Source organism: Stereum hirsutum (assembly GCF_000264905.1).
Source record: "Stereum hirsutum FP-91666 SS1 unplaced genomic scaffold STEHIscaffold_6, whole genome shotgun sequence".
In the NCBI taxonomy this organism is placed as follows: domain Eukaryota; kingdom Fungi; phylum Basidiomycota; class Agaricomycetes; order Russulales; family Stereaceae; genus Stereum; species Stereum hirsutum.
This window is the reverse complement of record NW_006763136.1, coordinates 1,252,723-1,268,295: the sequence shown is the minus strand read 5'-3', so window position 1 is coordinate 1,268,295 and position 15,573 is coordinate 1,252,723. Positions and strand designations below refer to the sequence as shown.

General features: G+C 50.5%; 4 protein-coding genes across 4 annotated transcripts; 1 reads left to right on the top strand and 3 right to left on the bottom strand.

The window, feature by feature from the left end:
- Positions 1–561: 561 nt before the first annotated feature.
- On the bottom strand, positions 562–1,281 carry STEHIDRAFT_156348 (uncharacterized protein; the record flags this gene model as incomplete). Its single annotated transcript, XM_007303564.1, has 1 exon — positions 562–1,281. One exon carries the CDS (start codon positions 1,279–1,281, stop codon positions 562–564), a length of 720 nt encoding a protein of 239 aa, XP_007303626.1.
- A 3,267-nt stretch (positions 1,282–4,548) lies between these two features.
- On the top strand, positions 4,549–7,347 carry STEHIDRAFT_56330 (DUF1793-domain-containing protein; the record flags this gene model as incomplete). The annotated part of the gene is made up of 13 exons (XM_007303168.1): positions 4,549–4,723; positions 4,785–4,972; positions 5,025–5,133; positions 5,193–5,350; positions 5,409–5,521; positions 5,592–5,781; positions 5,840–6,063; positions 6,119–6,264; positions 6,317–6,450; positions 6,516–6,577; positions 6,630–6,756; positions 6,817–6,978; positions 7,051–7,347. The coding sequence occupies 13 exons, from the start codon at positions 4,549–4,551 to the stop codon at positions 7,345–7,347; spliced, it is 2,085 nt and encodes a 694-aa protein (XP_007303230.1).
- A 1,657-nt stretch (positions 7,348–9,004) lies between these two features.
- Positions 9,005–13,519, bottom strand: STEHIDRAFT_168137 (uncharacterized protein). Its single transcript, XM_007303563.1, has 9 exons — positions 12,836–13,519; positions 12,634–12,757; positions 12,523–12,550; positions 11,828–12,461; positions 11,304–11,463; positions 10,825–11,225; positions 10,329–10,683; positions 9,370–10,264; positions 9,005–9,196 (listed from the first exon to the last, which is right to left on the bottom strand). The coding sequence occupies exons 5-9, from the start codon at positions 11,460–11,462 to the stop codon at positions 9,012–9,014; spliced, it is 1,995 nt and encodes a 664-aa protein (XP_007303625.1). The 5' UTR covers position 11,463; positions 11,828–12,461; positions 12,523–12,550; positions 12,634–12,757; positions 12,836–13,519; the 3' UTR covers positions 9,005–9,011.
- Positions 13,520–13,916: 397 nt separating this feature from the next.
- On the bottom strand, positions 13,917–14,910 carry STEHIDRAFT_130763 (uncharacterized protein; the record flags this gene model as incomplete). Its single annotated transcript, XM_007303562.1, has 5 exons — positions 13,917–14,004; positions 14,077–14,221; positions 14,283–14,385; positions 14,467–14,694; positions 14,773–14,910. The coding sequence occupies 5 exons, from the start codon at positions 14,908–14,910 to the stop codon at positions 13,917–13,919; spliced, it is 702 nt and encodes a 233-aa protein (XP_007303624.1).
- Between the last annotated feature and the right edge of the window lie 663 nt (positions 14,911–15,573).

Sequence of the window (15,573 nt, the reverse complement as noted above, 5' to 3'; positions counted from 1 at the left end):
ATGTATGAGATCCATCAGGTCCTAGCTCCGTTTCAAATTTGGACCATTTGGCTATATTTCAGTGCAAAAGCTCTTTAATCGAACATCCATTGATGTTATGCGCTCGAGCAATCATTCCGACCGAGTTGTGGCGACCTGGATAACGAAGGCTTGTTCTACTTCGGTGTTTCAGGTCTTAATCAAGACAATCATTGTAATACGGATTTAGCTCACGCTCATCATGAGCGCACTGTGTTTTGTGCGTCCAACATTTTCGTATTCCACTCAACAATGTGAAATTAATTTTGACGCACAGGATATATACGGTACGTATCATTGCCACCCTACGCCTCAGCATGATTTTCTGGGTTACCACACGTCGGTTTATCGGGGCGACATCAGCCTATATATTAAAATGTGTATATGGGCTCCTTCTCGTCAGTCAGTGCGATTGGACATCAGTGGCGCTTGCATTGTGTCATTGTTATCCTCTTCCAATGAGTCGCTCGCTCGATGTCATATTCTCCGCCAAAGGTCTTACATTCGTGGTCTCAGTAAACAACACTCTCATTCGACCCTCCTCTATACAAGCCCTGTTCCTTTCGCTAGCATCTCATTCTCTCGCCTCAACTTCTCTACCTCTCTCCGTAAACTCCCATTCTCCTGCTCCATAGTCTCAACTTTTGTCTCCAAATCCATCGTCTTTTCAACCCATTCGAACCCGAGAGATTCCGCCTGCCCGAGCGAGTACTCCAAACTCTTGATTTGTTCAAGGAAAGCCTCCGTTTGCGTCTTTATCGTGCCGTTTCCATCTGGCCCCGCCGAGTACTGGAGCATCATATAGTCCGGATCCGAAGTAAACATGGGTATTCGTACAGGAATCACAGCCAAGTACTTTTCCCTCATGAGCCTGAGATTTTCCTGGAGGCTCGCAAGTTCGACGTCGCTCGGAGGACGGAAAAGATAATCTGCATAGACTAGCTGTCCAAGGGACCCTCGCATCATATCCAGGAGAGTCCAACCGCGCCGGAGGCCTTCCTCCAGAAGACCCAGCTGTTGGTCGATTAGTTGCGTCTTTTTGGCCGCTGAAGAGGAATCCTCGGTGTTGATGTCGAGGAGGGTTTTAGCGCGTTGCTTGACGTCGCATAGGTGTGCAACGTTGCGGTAGCTATTTTCGAGGCTTGCACTGAGCTGGCCTACCTGCGTCTTCATGGTAGTGCGAATGTGTGCGTCCAGATGAGGGTTCAAAGGGGTGGTGGCAGCTTGTGCTTGGGGGTCGAAAGCAGGGTTCTCGCTAGCCATGATGTCGAGATAGAACGCTGTCACGCTTGAAGTGGGATTGTGCGACCGAAGGTCTTCAGAGAGTGGACGGTGGGTGTGGGTGGGTTGTGAGAATGAGGGGAGTAATGCCAGTGGGAAAGAGAGATGGACAAGGGTGGGCTTTTATATTGTGCGTGAGATGCCACGTCCGCTTTTCAAGATCCAACCTGACGTTGACATGCCAACATGGTGCCGCATCCGCAGCCGCGATCTGAGGCCCACAAAGGACGTACCAAATTAGGAAGTGCCATTGTTTTAGGCCCGCCGCCTGGCACCGGCGCACGGACGGTCCTTGTCATCTAAGGGACTTGGGGCGTTGACACCATGCCTAGATGTCAGGCAATGCGAGCAAGCTCAACAAGCTCGTGTGTAGTAAGCGATGGATGCTACCCTTACTGAGTACTAGCCCAGGCTGTAAAGTCCAGCGTTCCGAGTCGATGGCGTGTCAGGAAAATTGAAGTGTCTGTGCGGTTCTGTCACGTCATGTTACGAGAAAAATCACAGGTTATTGCGATTTAGGACATAGAATACTTATGGCATGTCAGAAAGGTTGCTCTCTGTTGCTATGCCGGCGCGCGATCTCGAGGAAATAGGCATGGTGGCGGCACTGTGCCACTCTGCAGGACCAAAACGCTCTTTTCCTATGCGATATATTTTCCTCATAAACCAGACCGCTTTCGTATCTCGGAGTTTGAATTATATTTTCCCGCAAAAACCCGCGGCCTTCGGATCTTTTGTTTGAATGTCCTTTTCTCTCTCACCTCTGCTTGACGGCTTGCGGCCAATAATGATGATATGTTCCTCTTTTGTGTTTCCCTGAGCAGCTCGGCACCTCCCTAGTCTTTTTCCTAGCACGGAGGAAACCTGTCCTCCTGTCAAGGTTCAATGCGTTGCTTCCGTGACAGTTCACGCTCCTTCACGCGAGATCACACATACGGAGCACAGTTCTGCTGATTGCCCAACTCATCCGGACTTGTGCTCTTGCAAGGACTGATTGCGCGGAGCTTCAAAAGCTCCGTCCTCCTCGTTCATCATTACGAGCGGCGCTCATCATGGAATTTCGAGAGTCGGGGTTATTCCTGACACCTGATCACACGACATCAGCAAATGTGACAATCTAGTTTGGGCCAGTTTGGGCCAGTTTGGGTAAGTTTGGGCGGCCTCAAACTGCTCGAAACTTTCGATCTGGAAAACTCTGAAAGGAAATTCGGAGTTTGCAAACTCGGTTGTAGTTTGACGAATCTGGGTGAAACTACATTCAAACTGCTAGTCGGAATGCATAGCATCCGATTATTTCAGCGATTTTTGGGGCTTTTTGCGCGGCTTTGGTAGGCTTTGCGGTGGTTCTCGACCTTCGTGAGGATGGGGAACTGCTAGATTCATATAGTATATAGTACATTGCATGGTAAATACATGATGTTACAGTACAGTATCCAGGACATGCTACATATACAGAGACATCGACACCCACCATGCTCACGGCTACAGCGCGTCCTCGTCTCGTCATAAAATCCCGACCTCTCGACCATCCGAAAACACGCCGCCCGAGCCGTAATCCAACAAATCAAGATAACACAAAACTTAACATACTAAAAGCCGCGTGGTGGGAGTCACGGCCGCAGGAAAAATGACACACAGCGGGCACAGCAGAGAGAACCGCTGTTGCAGGGGATGTTTGAGGCTGTTAACGAGCTACAGTGAAAAGTGAGATTAGACACCAACAGGATTTGATTATGTAGAACATAAGAAGTAAGATGTCGAGCTGACCGTTAAAACCGAATCACGGTCGCGAGTTTACCATTCGCCGCTCGCTGTCCGCTGTCTTAATTCTCACCGTCTCAGACTACATCAATCCTAGCGAAGAGCCATTGCGTCTCCAGCGGCCTAGGTAGAATGCAGAGTTGAGGCCTTGAAAGGTGCGACAAGAGCGGGGGACGACACGAGTCGCTGTCGTGGCGGGAAGAAAGGACGACAGAGAGCGACGCGACTGGACGCGACGCGCTTCGATCATATTCAGATTTTCAACTCCGCTCGGCCTATCCCGTCGTCGTCATCGTCTGACTTATAAAGTTGAACGTCCTGCGACCTTCAAGAGTTTACTCGTTCCCTACTTCTGTGCCCGCCCGCCATGAGGTTCACACCTCTAAGCGACGATTTAAACAGCAGGGCCGGCCCATGACACTTGCTGCTAACGCTAAACTCGAGTCTTACGGCGGCGGTGTTCCTTTACTTGGACCGACAAGATCGTCGCCATTGCGCGACCTTTCGTCGTTGACGGGTACGGAGCTGCGATAGCGAGCCGCCGTGCTTATACTCACCGGGGGCACAGCCAGAATGGTACACGCGATGAAAGACGGTGAATATTAGTAAGGGAACCAGTGCCGCAGAGCAGCATTGGGCCGTACATGCGGAGTCGTGTCTTTGATGAAATCATCAGAGTAGCAGTAGTGCTGTTGTAGAGAGAACACAGTTTCACGTCTTTGTTCAGTTTGGTAGTTTACGTCGACTGTAATGTTTTTTGGCATTTCTGATATTCGTGTTTCGTTCAGTTTCGCGGTTCCTGTGAGTTTCACTGAGTTTGGGCAAATATTCTTCCAAAATTCAAACTCGCCCGAACTGTCCGTTCTTCGAAACTGAGAAAAACCGAACAAACTGGCCCAAACTGGCCAAAACAGGTTGTCAGATTTGCTGATGGACAACGGATGTACGAGTCGTAAGCGCATCGTGTACCTGTGTAATTTACACTTATGCTCATATTTCTTATGACAGAAACCTCAATGTAAGGGTCAATACACTCGCAAGGTCGTAAGTATGCGACACTTACTGAGATACTGGCCGTACTCGGGCTGGAAGCACCTGACCTGGGCTATATAAACCGTTTTGCCCCATTACAAAAAATGCATGCCACTGTTTATGAAAGGAGAAAACTGAGCCTCGTGTAATAGCTCTGCCCACGCTGTCAAACGATAAGCTTCGGCCAACATGTCGTTAAATCAGCGCCGGCCACCTTACATAGGTATGTATTTCACCGCATTAACGGCTGCCGGTTCGTATCCATTCAAACGTTTATTCAGCTCCGATTTAAATAAGTCAACGAACTCCCCCGCCTGAGCTTGCCTTGAGCCACGCCCCTCTCCCTAGCTGCTCGGTCTTCCACTCCTTACGAAGAGCCACTCTCCTGCCCGGTGCATACAAGCGGCTCCTCCTATGGCTACCATTCTTTTTAATTCACTCGTTTTACCATGCTGGATGACATGCATTTTGTCATTATTTAATTCATGCTTAGTTCATGCTCAGAACCCTTTTTCTCCCGCTACTTTACCCCTCGCCGTCCGATCACCCTACCTCAGCGCCTGGGAATCTTCTCTCACAACTGACCAGGCACCGCTCAATCAGTGGCCAGTTACATGGCCAGCATCTGTGAGTTTACTATTTGGCAACCCTGCCAAAGTGGCGTACTCAAGTGTGTTCGCTCTAGCCACAAGTTTTGGGGTGGTTTGGTGCTGCCAGAGTGGACGGTGCTGCTTACCGCTGGCTGGGCAACGCTAATCCACCGAATGTTTCAGTCACTGTGGCGAACACAACGGTTGTCAGTGTCACACCCACCCGTACGATTTTCACTATTCCTTGCGGTCCGATGGTCCTCAATGTTACGTTTCTCAGTCCAATCGAAGTGAGTCCTGACTACGTGTCCTCAAATGCCATGTTGAAGAAATCCTTTATAGCCTGGAGACCGGGTCCGTCAATCGATTCCTTTCAGCTATATGTATGTGGACGCGACCTCGGCGGATGGTAAACCCCACAATGTTCAAGTCTATTCAGACATCTCTGCTGGTGAGCACGCTTCTAGAAGCATATTGTTATGCCACCTACCAAACGATACAACTTCGCAGAGTGGACTGCCCCAGATCGTGCCGATAGCAGTGCTACTTGGATTACAGCCGTCACCTCCGACAATGTGTATCACGCGATAGTCAATTCTCAGCCTATCGTCCTAAACGAGACTCAGCAACAGGCACATTGGGGCACTTCTTACTATGCGGCACAAATGGTATGGCTTCGTACATAGTGTATCCGGCCATTTCGCTCACTGCTATGTTTGGCTCTAGGTCGATGGGCTGACCTACCAGACCGGAGCTGATGCCGCCCTACGTTCTCAGTTCATCGTCCACGGTAACCTTACGAACCAGAACGACACTGATTTTCGTGGAATCCACGCAAAGTAATATCCTCTCCTAACGCTAATGTGGGCCTCCTTAGCATCAGTATTGATGTACTGATTCACTTTGTAGACCCGGATCCCCTGTGTTCGGTATGGCCCAGGATCTGGGCAACATTACATCGTCCAAGGACCCCGTTGTTTGGGCCGTTGGATTCACTCGAAGTCCTACCAATACCGCTGTACGAACCATTGATCTCGGCGGAAACACCCTAGATCATATCCTGTATTATCGCAACACCTTTTCCAACGACGCGGACTTGGTATGTCTAGATTTCTTACTTTTGCCCTAACAGACGAACTGATTACAGTGCCCGTTAGATCAAGAACTTCCTGGACGATTTCACCAATGCGTCACAACGAGCAGACGACCTAGACGAGAAAGTCCTGACTGACGCACGAGCAGTCTCACTTGATTACGCCGACATCGTGTCCCTCGCAGCTCGGCAGGTCTACGGAGCGGTCGAAATAACGCTAGGGGCGAACTCGTCTGACTGCTTGGCGTTCATGAAGAACCACGGTGGTCCTGGCAATTCTGAAACACGGTATGTCCATTGTACGTTGCTGTCAAACGTACCGCTAAATTTGCCTTGTACTTAGCCGAGTAAATCCTGTCGAGACACTATTTGCGTCCTTCCCTATGTTTATGTACCTTGATCCCACTCTTGGTCGACCGCTTCTCGAGCCGCTCCTCAGCTTTCAGGATTCAGCAGATTACACGAGGGACTTTGCTGCAAGTGATATAGGTACAATTGCCACACTTACACCGTCGTGGGCACTGTTGATATTTGCTGTCAGGTTCAGGCTACCCGATCGCACATGCTTCTTTGAATTCTTCCTCTCAACAAGGCGTGGAACAAACTGCGAACATGTTGATCATGATGTACGCGTACGCACGTACTACTGGGGATGGAAGTTTTGCGGGTCAATATGTGAGTTTATCCAGCCTTTTCACGAACTGTCACCTATCCGAAATTCATGTTTACACTGTCTGTAGTACGGGCTATTGAGATCCTACACGAACTATCTCATCAATAATACTTTGTTCACAACGAACCAGTGGGTATCAGCACTACCTTTGCCTCCAAATACTTATTGGATCTGAACCTAGAACCTCCGCCGATCACCGGAGTTTCGCAAATCAGACAAATCTAGCAATCAAGGGTATCGTTGCTATCGGCGCGATGTCTGAGCTCAGCATTGCTCTAGGACAGACTGCAGATGCGCACATGTACAAGGTTTGATCCAACACCGTTGTCTCATTCATAGTCCCTAAAATTCTTGCTTGTCCCACACAGAGAAAAGCATCAAAATTCATTTCAGAATGGGAGGCTCTTGCTTTATCGCCGTCTACCGGAAGTCTGCAGGCTGTGTACGGACATAATAGCACCGCATCGTGGTCTCTTGGTTACAATCTTTTCGCCGACCGTTGGCTAGGGCTGAATCTGCTCAATTCATCCGTAAGTTGTCTCCAGGGATAAGGCGAGACGAAACATTCACTAGTGGATCAACTTACTAACGTCGTCCATCAGGTATACGACGCACAGACCCGGCTGTACGCCAATCTGAGTTCCGCAGGGACTTTCAAGTACGGTTTGCCGGTGGATAGTACTGACCTCCAAGTCGCCAACTCGACATGGAACCTGTTCGCCGCTGCGATCGCCACAAACACGACTGTGCAAAACCAGATGATCTCCATGGTTCGTTCTCGAGCTTCTTTGAACACGGCGACGGCGTACGGCGCGTTCCCGATTACTTATGGAGCAAGCAGTGGTCAAACTATCTCGGGCGTGGCGAGGTATATCTGTACCTATTACCCTACCATGTGACTCTACTGAATTATTGTCTCGATCAAGTCCGGCTTTGGGAGCTGTCTTTGCCCCTCTTGCACTCAAGTATGCGTTCATGTACTATCAATTTCGGGGTCGTATACTGACATCATTCGCTTATAGCGTCAAGGCCGTTTCAATCACATCAGGAGATAGTATTGCTAGTGACGAAGACGTGTCCGCCCATTCGCGAAACAATCCCGGCACAATCGCAGGGGCCGTTATTGGCACTATTGCCGCGATATCTGTTGTCATTGGATGTTTGTATTGGTATCGCCGCCGTCGAGCACAACAGGATTACGACGATTTCCTTCGCAGCCTGGAGAAGGGAGGCTCGACGCGGGTCAATCCCTTCGCAGACCCCGTCGCCGAGCAGCTTAGGGCCGAAATGTCAACCACCGTTTTTCCTCCGAAAAAGACTAGGTCAGTCCATCTCAGTGTTGTGCAGAGTGTTCGATGTAATCATGAAATATATCAGGCTAGGACCACATGAAGACTTCGATCCTGACAGCAGTTCGATTTACTCAGAGACCGGTGCAGCCACATCGGGAATCTCCTCGACCTCGTTGTCACGTACCAACAGTGCCGACTCTCAGGCTGAAGAGCATTACTCGCGCTCACAGACCGCCGCAGCCCTCAAAGCGCTCGAGCGTCTGAGGGAGATGAAAGCCAACAGTCGACTGTCCGGCACCAGTGGTCTGCCGTCAACTGTACGTCCCAGAATCATCAGTGCAGATTCCGCGCACTCTCGCTCCCCATCGGCTCTCAAGGTGCTTGAGCATCTCCAAGAGACGAAAACGAACCCGCAACCGTCGAAGTCATCCTTCAGAAGTGATATACCGAAGAGTCTGCGACCTAAGAACTCGACATACAGCACCATTGCACGCTCTGGATCTACACTGGAATCTATCGCCGATCCGAGCCATCGCTCTGTCGACTTCATCAGAGGTTCGTCTTCGTCTCCGAGCGCAGACGTAAGCGAGAACGCCGCCGAAGCCTCTGGGTCTGGATCCACCTCTAGAGAGAATGTCGCCAAGTTGTTGATCAATGAGGTGAAGGAGATCAAGAGGGAGATGGAAGTGATGAGAGCGGGTGCGGTGCCTCTGGCTGTGGAAGAACCACCGCCAAGCTATCAAGGGTGATGTATACTATACCTGTCAACATGTAGTCAAGAGTCGCCCCTTCATTCTCTGTGCTCTCATGTTACTAAGTTCCGTTATTCGCCGTTTCTTTTGGATAAGGAATGGGTGCGATTTATTCTTCCAAAGTAAAGACGAGCAAGATAGCGAGACAACAGGTATACCAACGGTGCGTGTTATGCAGAGTAGACAAGAACGCCATAAAATTCATGGCGATCGAGCGCACGGAGAATGGCAGACTACAGTACGTAGAAAGCTCAGAAGATGAGCCGGTCAAAGTAGAAGAAAAATAATGGTGGGACATATACTTTAGGGGCTTCGTATAGGGTAAATATAACGAGAAAGAGATACCAGGACGATACGGGAGGGAAGGTAGTGATTCAGGCGAGATCAGAAGAGGACTCCGGAATATAATTATGTAACAATTCTTCGGCAATAAAACTGAGACAGTCTGAGATGGTTGTGAATATGCAATGTCAAGCCTAAAACAATGAGCCTGGACGTGAAATCGTAGGGAGGGAAAGGTCAATAGTCCAGTCCGGCGATCTGGAAGATGGTAGGACCTGTAGTCAAACGAAACGGTCCTGATGAGGGTCCAGTCATGTCGCAGTCGCAGTCATCTGACCCTGAGGTGTCTGGCTGGAGGGATTCCGGAAGACGGTATAGATTATCGACGTCGGGGACTGGCACTGTTCGGTGCCCGTTTACATCTACATGAGCCAATCGAGCAAAATGCACGGTTAAGTCAGTGACACAAACATGGACGCCAGAAATAAATTCAGGCGGAAGAAATGAGAGAGGCACTCGCCTTCCTGGGGAACACACGCGAAATCATACACCTGCATGTAATGACTGGTATGTTTCGGTACTATGACCATCCTACCGCTCCATTCTTCCCAAGCAATGCATGCTACGCCATGCTCCATCTCTTGCCAGGCCTGAGGACTGATCGCCAATCCACCAAACGGCCTCCCAATGCCAGTCGCCATCTTGGTCTCTTCCCAAGCAGCTTGCCTCCGAGCAGCATCGTGCGGCCATCGAGGATCAGGAGCGGGCCAAGGACAGACGTCGGTGATGGCTTCGAGATTAGTGATGGGGGGATTGGCATCCCTCGAATTGATCGGCGTGCAGTATACGAGGGAGCGGCGCGAGCCTGAGATGATATGAATAGATTGTTGAGCTTCTGGCCCGAGAATATTCACCGCCAGTCGGACCTGCGCAAGGGGGTACTCGAACCCGGTCTCTTCCAAGGGTAAGGGAAGGGGGCCAGCAGGCACTAAGGTAGCCTGAGGCCGGCTGATCCATTTGTCCTCGACGACGGTAGATGGGGCAGGAGGGGCTGAGCTAGGAAGAGGATCGAGTGGTGATGCGTCGGTTTCGAGCTCAGATAAAAGTCGGCGGTAGGGGTGGATGTTCGTATAACCGAGTGTCCACGCAGGTGTATACGTGGCCATGTGGACGCTGATGGGTCCCGGTTCGTTAACGGGCACGTATGCTGCGGCACGGGGCCCTGGCCTGGCGCATGCAGAGAGGTCATGCACAGAGGGGACATAATGGTCCGAGACCGATACATGAGTGAATCCTCGAGGGGATGCCAAGTAAGTGCGGTCATGAGAATCTCTAGTCACGATCTCGCCGCGCAGGGGAACCTTGAACCTTTCGATAATTAAAAAGGAGTCACAGCCGTGACCCAAGGTAGGCGCCACGTAAGTACGAACGATCAAGACTTTGCGCTCATGAGCCAGAATTCTGATGCCGTTGACCTGATAGTATGCGTCCTGCGTAGATATCATTACTGATTGGCTCTCCGCGAGAACAAGGAGAAGTTAAACCGATACGTACATCAATAAAAGGAATCCCAGGACAATGCAACATGGTCAACTTCCCCTGTACACCTGTCTCCAAATTCTTGATGATGAGTTGGTTTGGTCGCCTCGCCACCGCCACAAATGGCTGCCCACCCATCTCGCCCAACGCTACATGCTCTAGAGCCTCTGTGGCGCGGATGCGGCTAATCACTTGAAAAGGTTTCTGGGCCTCCATGGCGGTTGCACGATAGGCCTCAGTGCCTGGGTAGAAGCGGGGATCGCATAGTTCTTCGAGCGTTTCGAGTGATACGCGGAGGACTTCAACCTCATAGCGGACGGGGATCGGGAAGTCTATGTTGTGGTCGTCACTGAATTCCGATACGTTGCGCCTATTACGAGTACGTTAGCACAGGAATTGGTCAGCAAAAACGGAAAGAAAAACATGCCCTTGCTCCCTATGAGTCCTTCCTGCAGGCTCGCGCCGTACATAGGCTATCGTGAGTCCATGCTCGGCCTGGATGTACATATACTTGACCTCGAGATGATAGGCCTTCGAAACGCAGGAGTATTTGGCGATGGGGTAACATTTCATGACTCTGTGATCAAGCACAAACAGAAGAAGCGCGTAGTTGTTTACTCCAGCATCCCTGACGGAGGCGACCAGGAATCTTCCTCCAGGAGCGAACTTAAGAGAGCAAACGTCGTAATATGCTGGAACCTGCCAGCCTGTTCGGGTCTTGGGTGCCCGCGAGAGCCAGTTGGCCTCCAGGGAGAGAGATCGCATGATCAAGCGCTCAGTCTCCAAAGAACTGAGGTTCTCCCACGAGTAACGGGATGTCGGTGGAAGGGGAGGAAGAGGGAGAGGGAATCGTTGCAGGATACGTTTCCAGACTATCGGTTGGTGTGTCAGAGAATAGAGAAGTTTGCATGTCTAGTGAGACCGAAAGCAAGCGATGGAGCAGGTAAGATCAGAAGTCTAGTGCAAGGTAACAGAAACGTGATTACGCACCCGTCGTAATCGGAATATATCACGGATGTCGAGCAAGGGGAAAATAACGTCCACAAATGTATCGTTGTGCAGTTCGAGGATGTGTCTTTTGTTCCTGCTGGCTGACGTTTGGTTCTTGAGGTAGTCATTGGCACTATACGCCGCTAATGCTGACGGCATCCTGGGTTTGCGCAAGAAGAGTGAGAGACCGCCTTGGACAGTGAGCAATAGAACCTGAGGGGGACGTCACGGTGTGAGACGAGAGGAAGGAGTGAACAGTAACGTGAAGACGCGATCCGTAGGTTTTAACGAGAGCAAGAGAGCTTGAATCTTTTAGGTTGATAAGCAGTGATGTGAGCAACGGTTGCTGGGAGGGAGAGTCCCTTATGCTCGTATGCGGACGAGGGATTGAGACGTCTCCGTACTTGGACACCTCGCGAAAGACAACTTGTCATCCAAAAAGGAATGACTTGTCTGTGATGTTCTATCGCGCCCAATCCCATGTGTAGTCGCGGGTAATCAGATTAATCAAATAGAAAACTCACGTAATTGTCACGTTTGTCTGATTGGCCTTATCAGTATGTCTGGAATGTGTCGTCGATGACAAGTGCTCCTTGGACCTTCGCTCGAACAACAACGACTTCGGCCTTGAAAGGAAATACCATGTTTGGAACAAAAGAGGGCCTCACGTGGCATGTCACGCGCATCAGCAAATTGACCGAGTGGCACCATGTGGCGCGCCCTTGGACTCATCTGGCATTGTTTGTGAAGTCCTCACAACAGCGCTGTCGAGAACTATGTCTAATTTGGGCTGCATGGAGGGGTCGATGGCCATCCAATAAAAGAGAGGTCATGTAGGACGCTGGCGAGTGAAGGCGCCGGACACCTTTGATAAACGGCTACTACGCGCTATCATGAGTATGGATGAGCAGTAAATTCAAGCAGTCTCTGTAGTCCATCAGTATTGTCGATTGTTATAACCCAGGAAGCAAAAAAACCAGGGATATCAAAGAGACAGAAACCATAAACCCTAATTCCACCAGATGTCTGTCAATACCGAGGGCAACCCCGAGACTCCCCGTGAACGTATGCGATACGAGTTCGACGGTCGTAGAAAAATAGCAAGACTGAAGGGACGCCTCAACCTTGCAGCAGAGACAACGTTATGTCTCCCTTGATCTAAGACATCGCAAACCAAGTCAGTAATATTTACGCTCTGAACATGATATAGTACACTTACCTTGGCTTTGAGTTGGATGTCGACATCCCTGCAAGGAAGCGACCGTAGGTTAGTAGCGTATCCGATGAAGATGCTGCTGAAATAATGGGATATGAGAGGGAAAGAGCATACAGATTCAGGTCCAGTCTGAGCTTCAACGTATCTGATTTTTTATTCTTGCCATCATCAACAGCTTTGTCGCCTCCGGTTTGCGGAGCAGACTGTGGTGCCTGTTGGCTGGTTTCCGCAGGTAATTCTGAAGATACCGTGTCCAAGTATACCCATCAACAACACATAGAAAATACAAGCAAACGGAAAAAGTGACGAGACGTACCAGCCGCATCCTCGTCGAGAACAGGTAATGGTTCGCCTTCTGTCCTACCCCTCCTTCGCCTTCTCCTCCTACCACCACCACTACTCGGCCCTGCACTACTCAACCCAGCTACCGACGATTCAGGCACCGCATCGCTCACATCACTACTCGCCACCGAACTACTCCTGCTTCCCCTTCCTCTCCCACCTCTCCTGGACCTACTCGAAGGTCCTGGCTCTTTCTGGGCAAGAGGCTCATGCTTAAGATACGAGCCCTTTTCCGATCCTTGCGATGATTCGCGCGAGATCCGAGATCCTGGACGACGTGGAGAGGAGTCGTACGAAGGTGCTTCGACGTCGGTGAAATTCGTGACGGTCTCCGCATCTGTGGCGGTATCGTACACCGTCGGTCCTACGGATTGTGAAGAACGACGGGATCTTCGTGATCCATGGCTACGTCGAGAGTTGGATGAGGTAGGTCGGCTGTTGGTAGAGTCTTGTGCTGGGCGCGTAGAGTTACGAGAGCCCGAGCGGGAGGGTCCGTTTCCACTGCCGCCGCCACGAGCTTCGGAGTCGTTTCTTGGCTGGGACATGGACTAAAAACCCTTGTTACAGCTGAATATTGGGTATAGGTTCGGGGTATTTGGAGTCGATGATCAAGGTATGGATACACGTAGAAGGTCGTGAACTGTCGTGAAGGTCGTCTCGCCAGGTCCAGGAACAGGAAAGCCCTGGCAGTATAAGGTTCTACACTACGCCACCTGCCTATGAGGCTATGACGAGAGAGAGGTAGAGTTTGGAGCATCCACAACACGCTTGCGCAGGCCATTGAAGGTCGTGAACAACATGGCTTTTATTGTTGTCAGTGCCAGAAAGTCGACACAATTTTTGACAGTAGCATAAGTACCGAGCGATAGGGGGAGTGGCGCCGATGCCGACAGTGTGTGGCGCAATCATCCAACAGCGCACCGACATCCAAAAGCATGAAGTCGTGATTACAAACGTCGCGGTCATGAAGGACGAATAAAAGTACAGCTCTCTACGGTAGTACATACAGCAACAAATCTTCCATGGTCCATGTATGATATCGTAACAGTCCGTTTTCACTTCTTCTGGCCCTGAGCCTGCTTTTTGTCTTTCTTCCCGTCCTTGTTACCACCGAGCGAGCTCCCAAGGCTGCCCAAACCAATGCTAAAATAGATGTGGCAAGTTGATCTCAGTATAAATGATATGTGGATATAACCAATTAGCGGGAAGACGAACCTCCCAAGCAGCTTGTTGAGACCCAGAGCGTCGAGGATACCATTGAGGATGCCACCAAGACCGATGCCGTTGAGGATGTTGCCCAAGAGGGTGAAGACGCCGTTGAGTACCAAGCCGACACCGGAGATAATTTGGAATAAGGGTTCTGAAGGCAGAGATCAATATGGTCCTCCCAAATAGCGAGGCCAAGGCAAGAGAAAACATACGGGTGACGGCGTCGAGAAGAGGACTGAGATCCTTCTTTGCTCGTGGCATGTCTTGTATGATGGATTTTGCGTTCTCGATGGTGTGCATTACATCACCAGTCAACTACATCCACAAACAAGGCGCAAGATGAATGAATGAGTTACAGACGGACGTCATGATGGACAAAAGAGGAAGAGACTGTACCTCTCCAAGGGACTCAGCGAGATGCTGCTCCTCGGGCGTTGCTTGATGGTCTGCAGCCCGGCGCTTGGACATCTCGGCTATCTTTCCTCCTGGGTCAAGAGCCTTTATACCACCGAGAGCCTCTTGTAGCATGCCCTGCGCCTGCTCGAGCAGAGGTCGGACTTGCTTGACGAGCGCTTCCTCGTCGAGCTCATCCTTCTCCTGGTCGCGTTTGGCGCGGGCCAAGTGCTGCAATGAGAGACACGAGTCAGAACAATAATGATGAGCAGGTACCGAAAGATAAAGTGGAAGATGAAGAAAACCGACCTCGTTGATGAGCTTCAGGAGAGGTTTGACCTTTGCGAGACACGGATCGATGTAGTTCGTCATCTTCGTCGCGATCTCAGCGATCTCCTTCTTCTCCTGCTCCTCCTTCGGGTCAATGTTGGATCCTGCGTCGGACATGTTTGCTGGTGGGTCTATGAGGCGCACGCGAGTGAAGGCGACACGAGGTGGAAGGAGTAGAACAAAGACGAGGATGATGATGAGCCATCCAACGAGAGCGGCGAACCATTCCAGCATAGACGTGGAAGATAAAGAAAGAAAGAGGGCGAAGGAAGGAGGTAATTTCGACGATGAGCTCAACGTCGAGTGAGGAGAGAGAGAGAGCGGAATAGTAGATGACATCCCATACCTGTGTGTGTTCAAAAATATGCTGCGCAAAGTGCTGGTGGGGTGTGGTAAGTGCGAGTGTTCTGAGTATGGAGTGATCTCCAGACTCTGATATATACCAAAGTTCTTTAGCCTCTGTGGAGGGTTTTGGAGTTGCGGCGCCTCAGAGAGAGTTGTCGTCAGGAACTCAGCAGGATGAACGTCACTGGAGTTCTGGGCGTTCCTTGCAGATCCTCGTCACTCCAGAGCCTAGAGGCGTGTATTGAGATGATCTCACCATCTCCTCTCGCACGGGTTTGGGGATTGACAAAACAGGATCAAGATTTGAAATTTAGACTTTACGCTTTGAACTCGATTAGGAGGTCTTGGGAATAGGGTGTCAAGAAATCACCCGGCTCCTTTGGCCCATGAACAAAGCTATGAGCCGATTCAACGAGTTCTACTCAAGTAGAATAG

Bases quoted from the DNA above. Each gene is read 5' to 3' on its own strand.
- STEHIDRAFT_168137 (XM_007303563.1), bottom strand. From the start codon at position 11,462: ATGCCGTCAGCATTAGCGGCGTATAGTGCCAATGACTACCTCAAGAAC. The intron at 11,226-11,303 runs GTGCGTAATCAC...CGGTCTCACTAG, and splicing joins ATATATTCCGATTACGACGG to ACATGCAAACTTCTCTATTC. The intron at 9,197-9,369 runs GTAGGATGGTCA...TGGCTCATGTAG, and splicing joins TGCTTGGGAAGAATGGAGCG to ATGTAAACGGGCACCGAACA.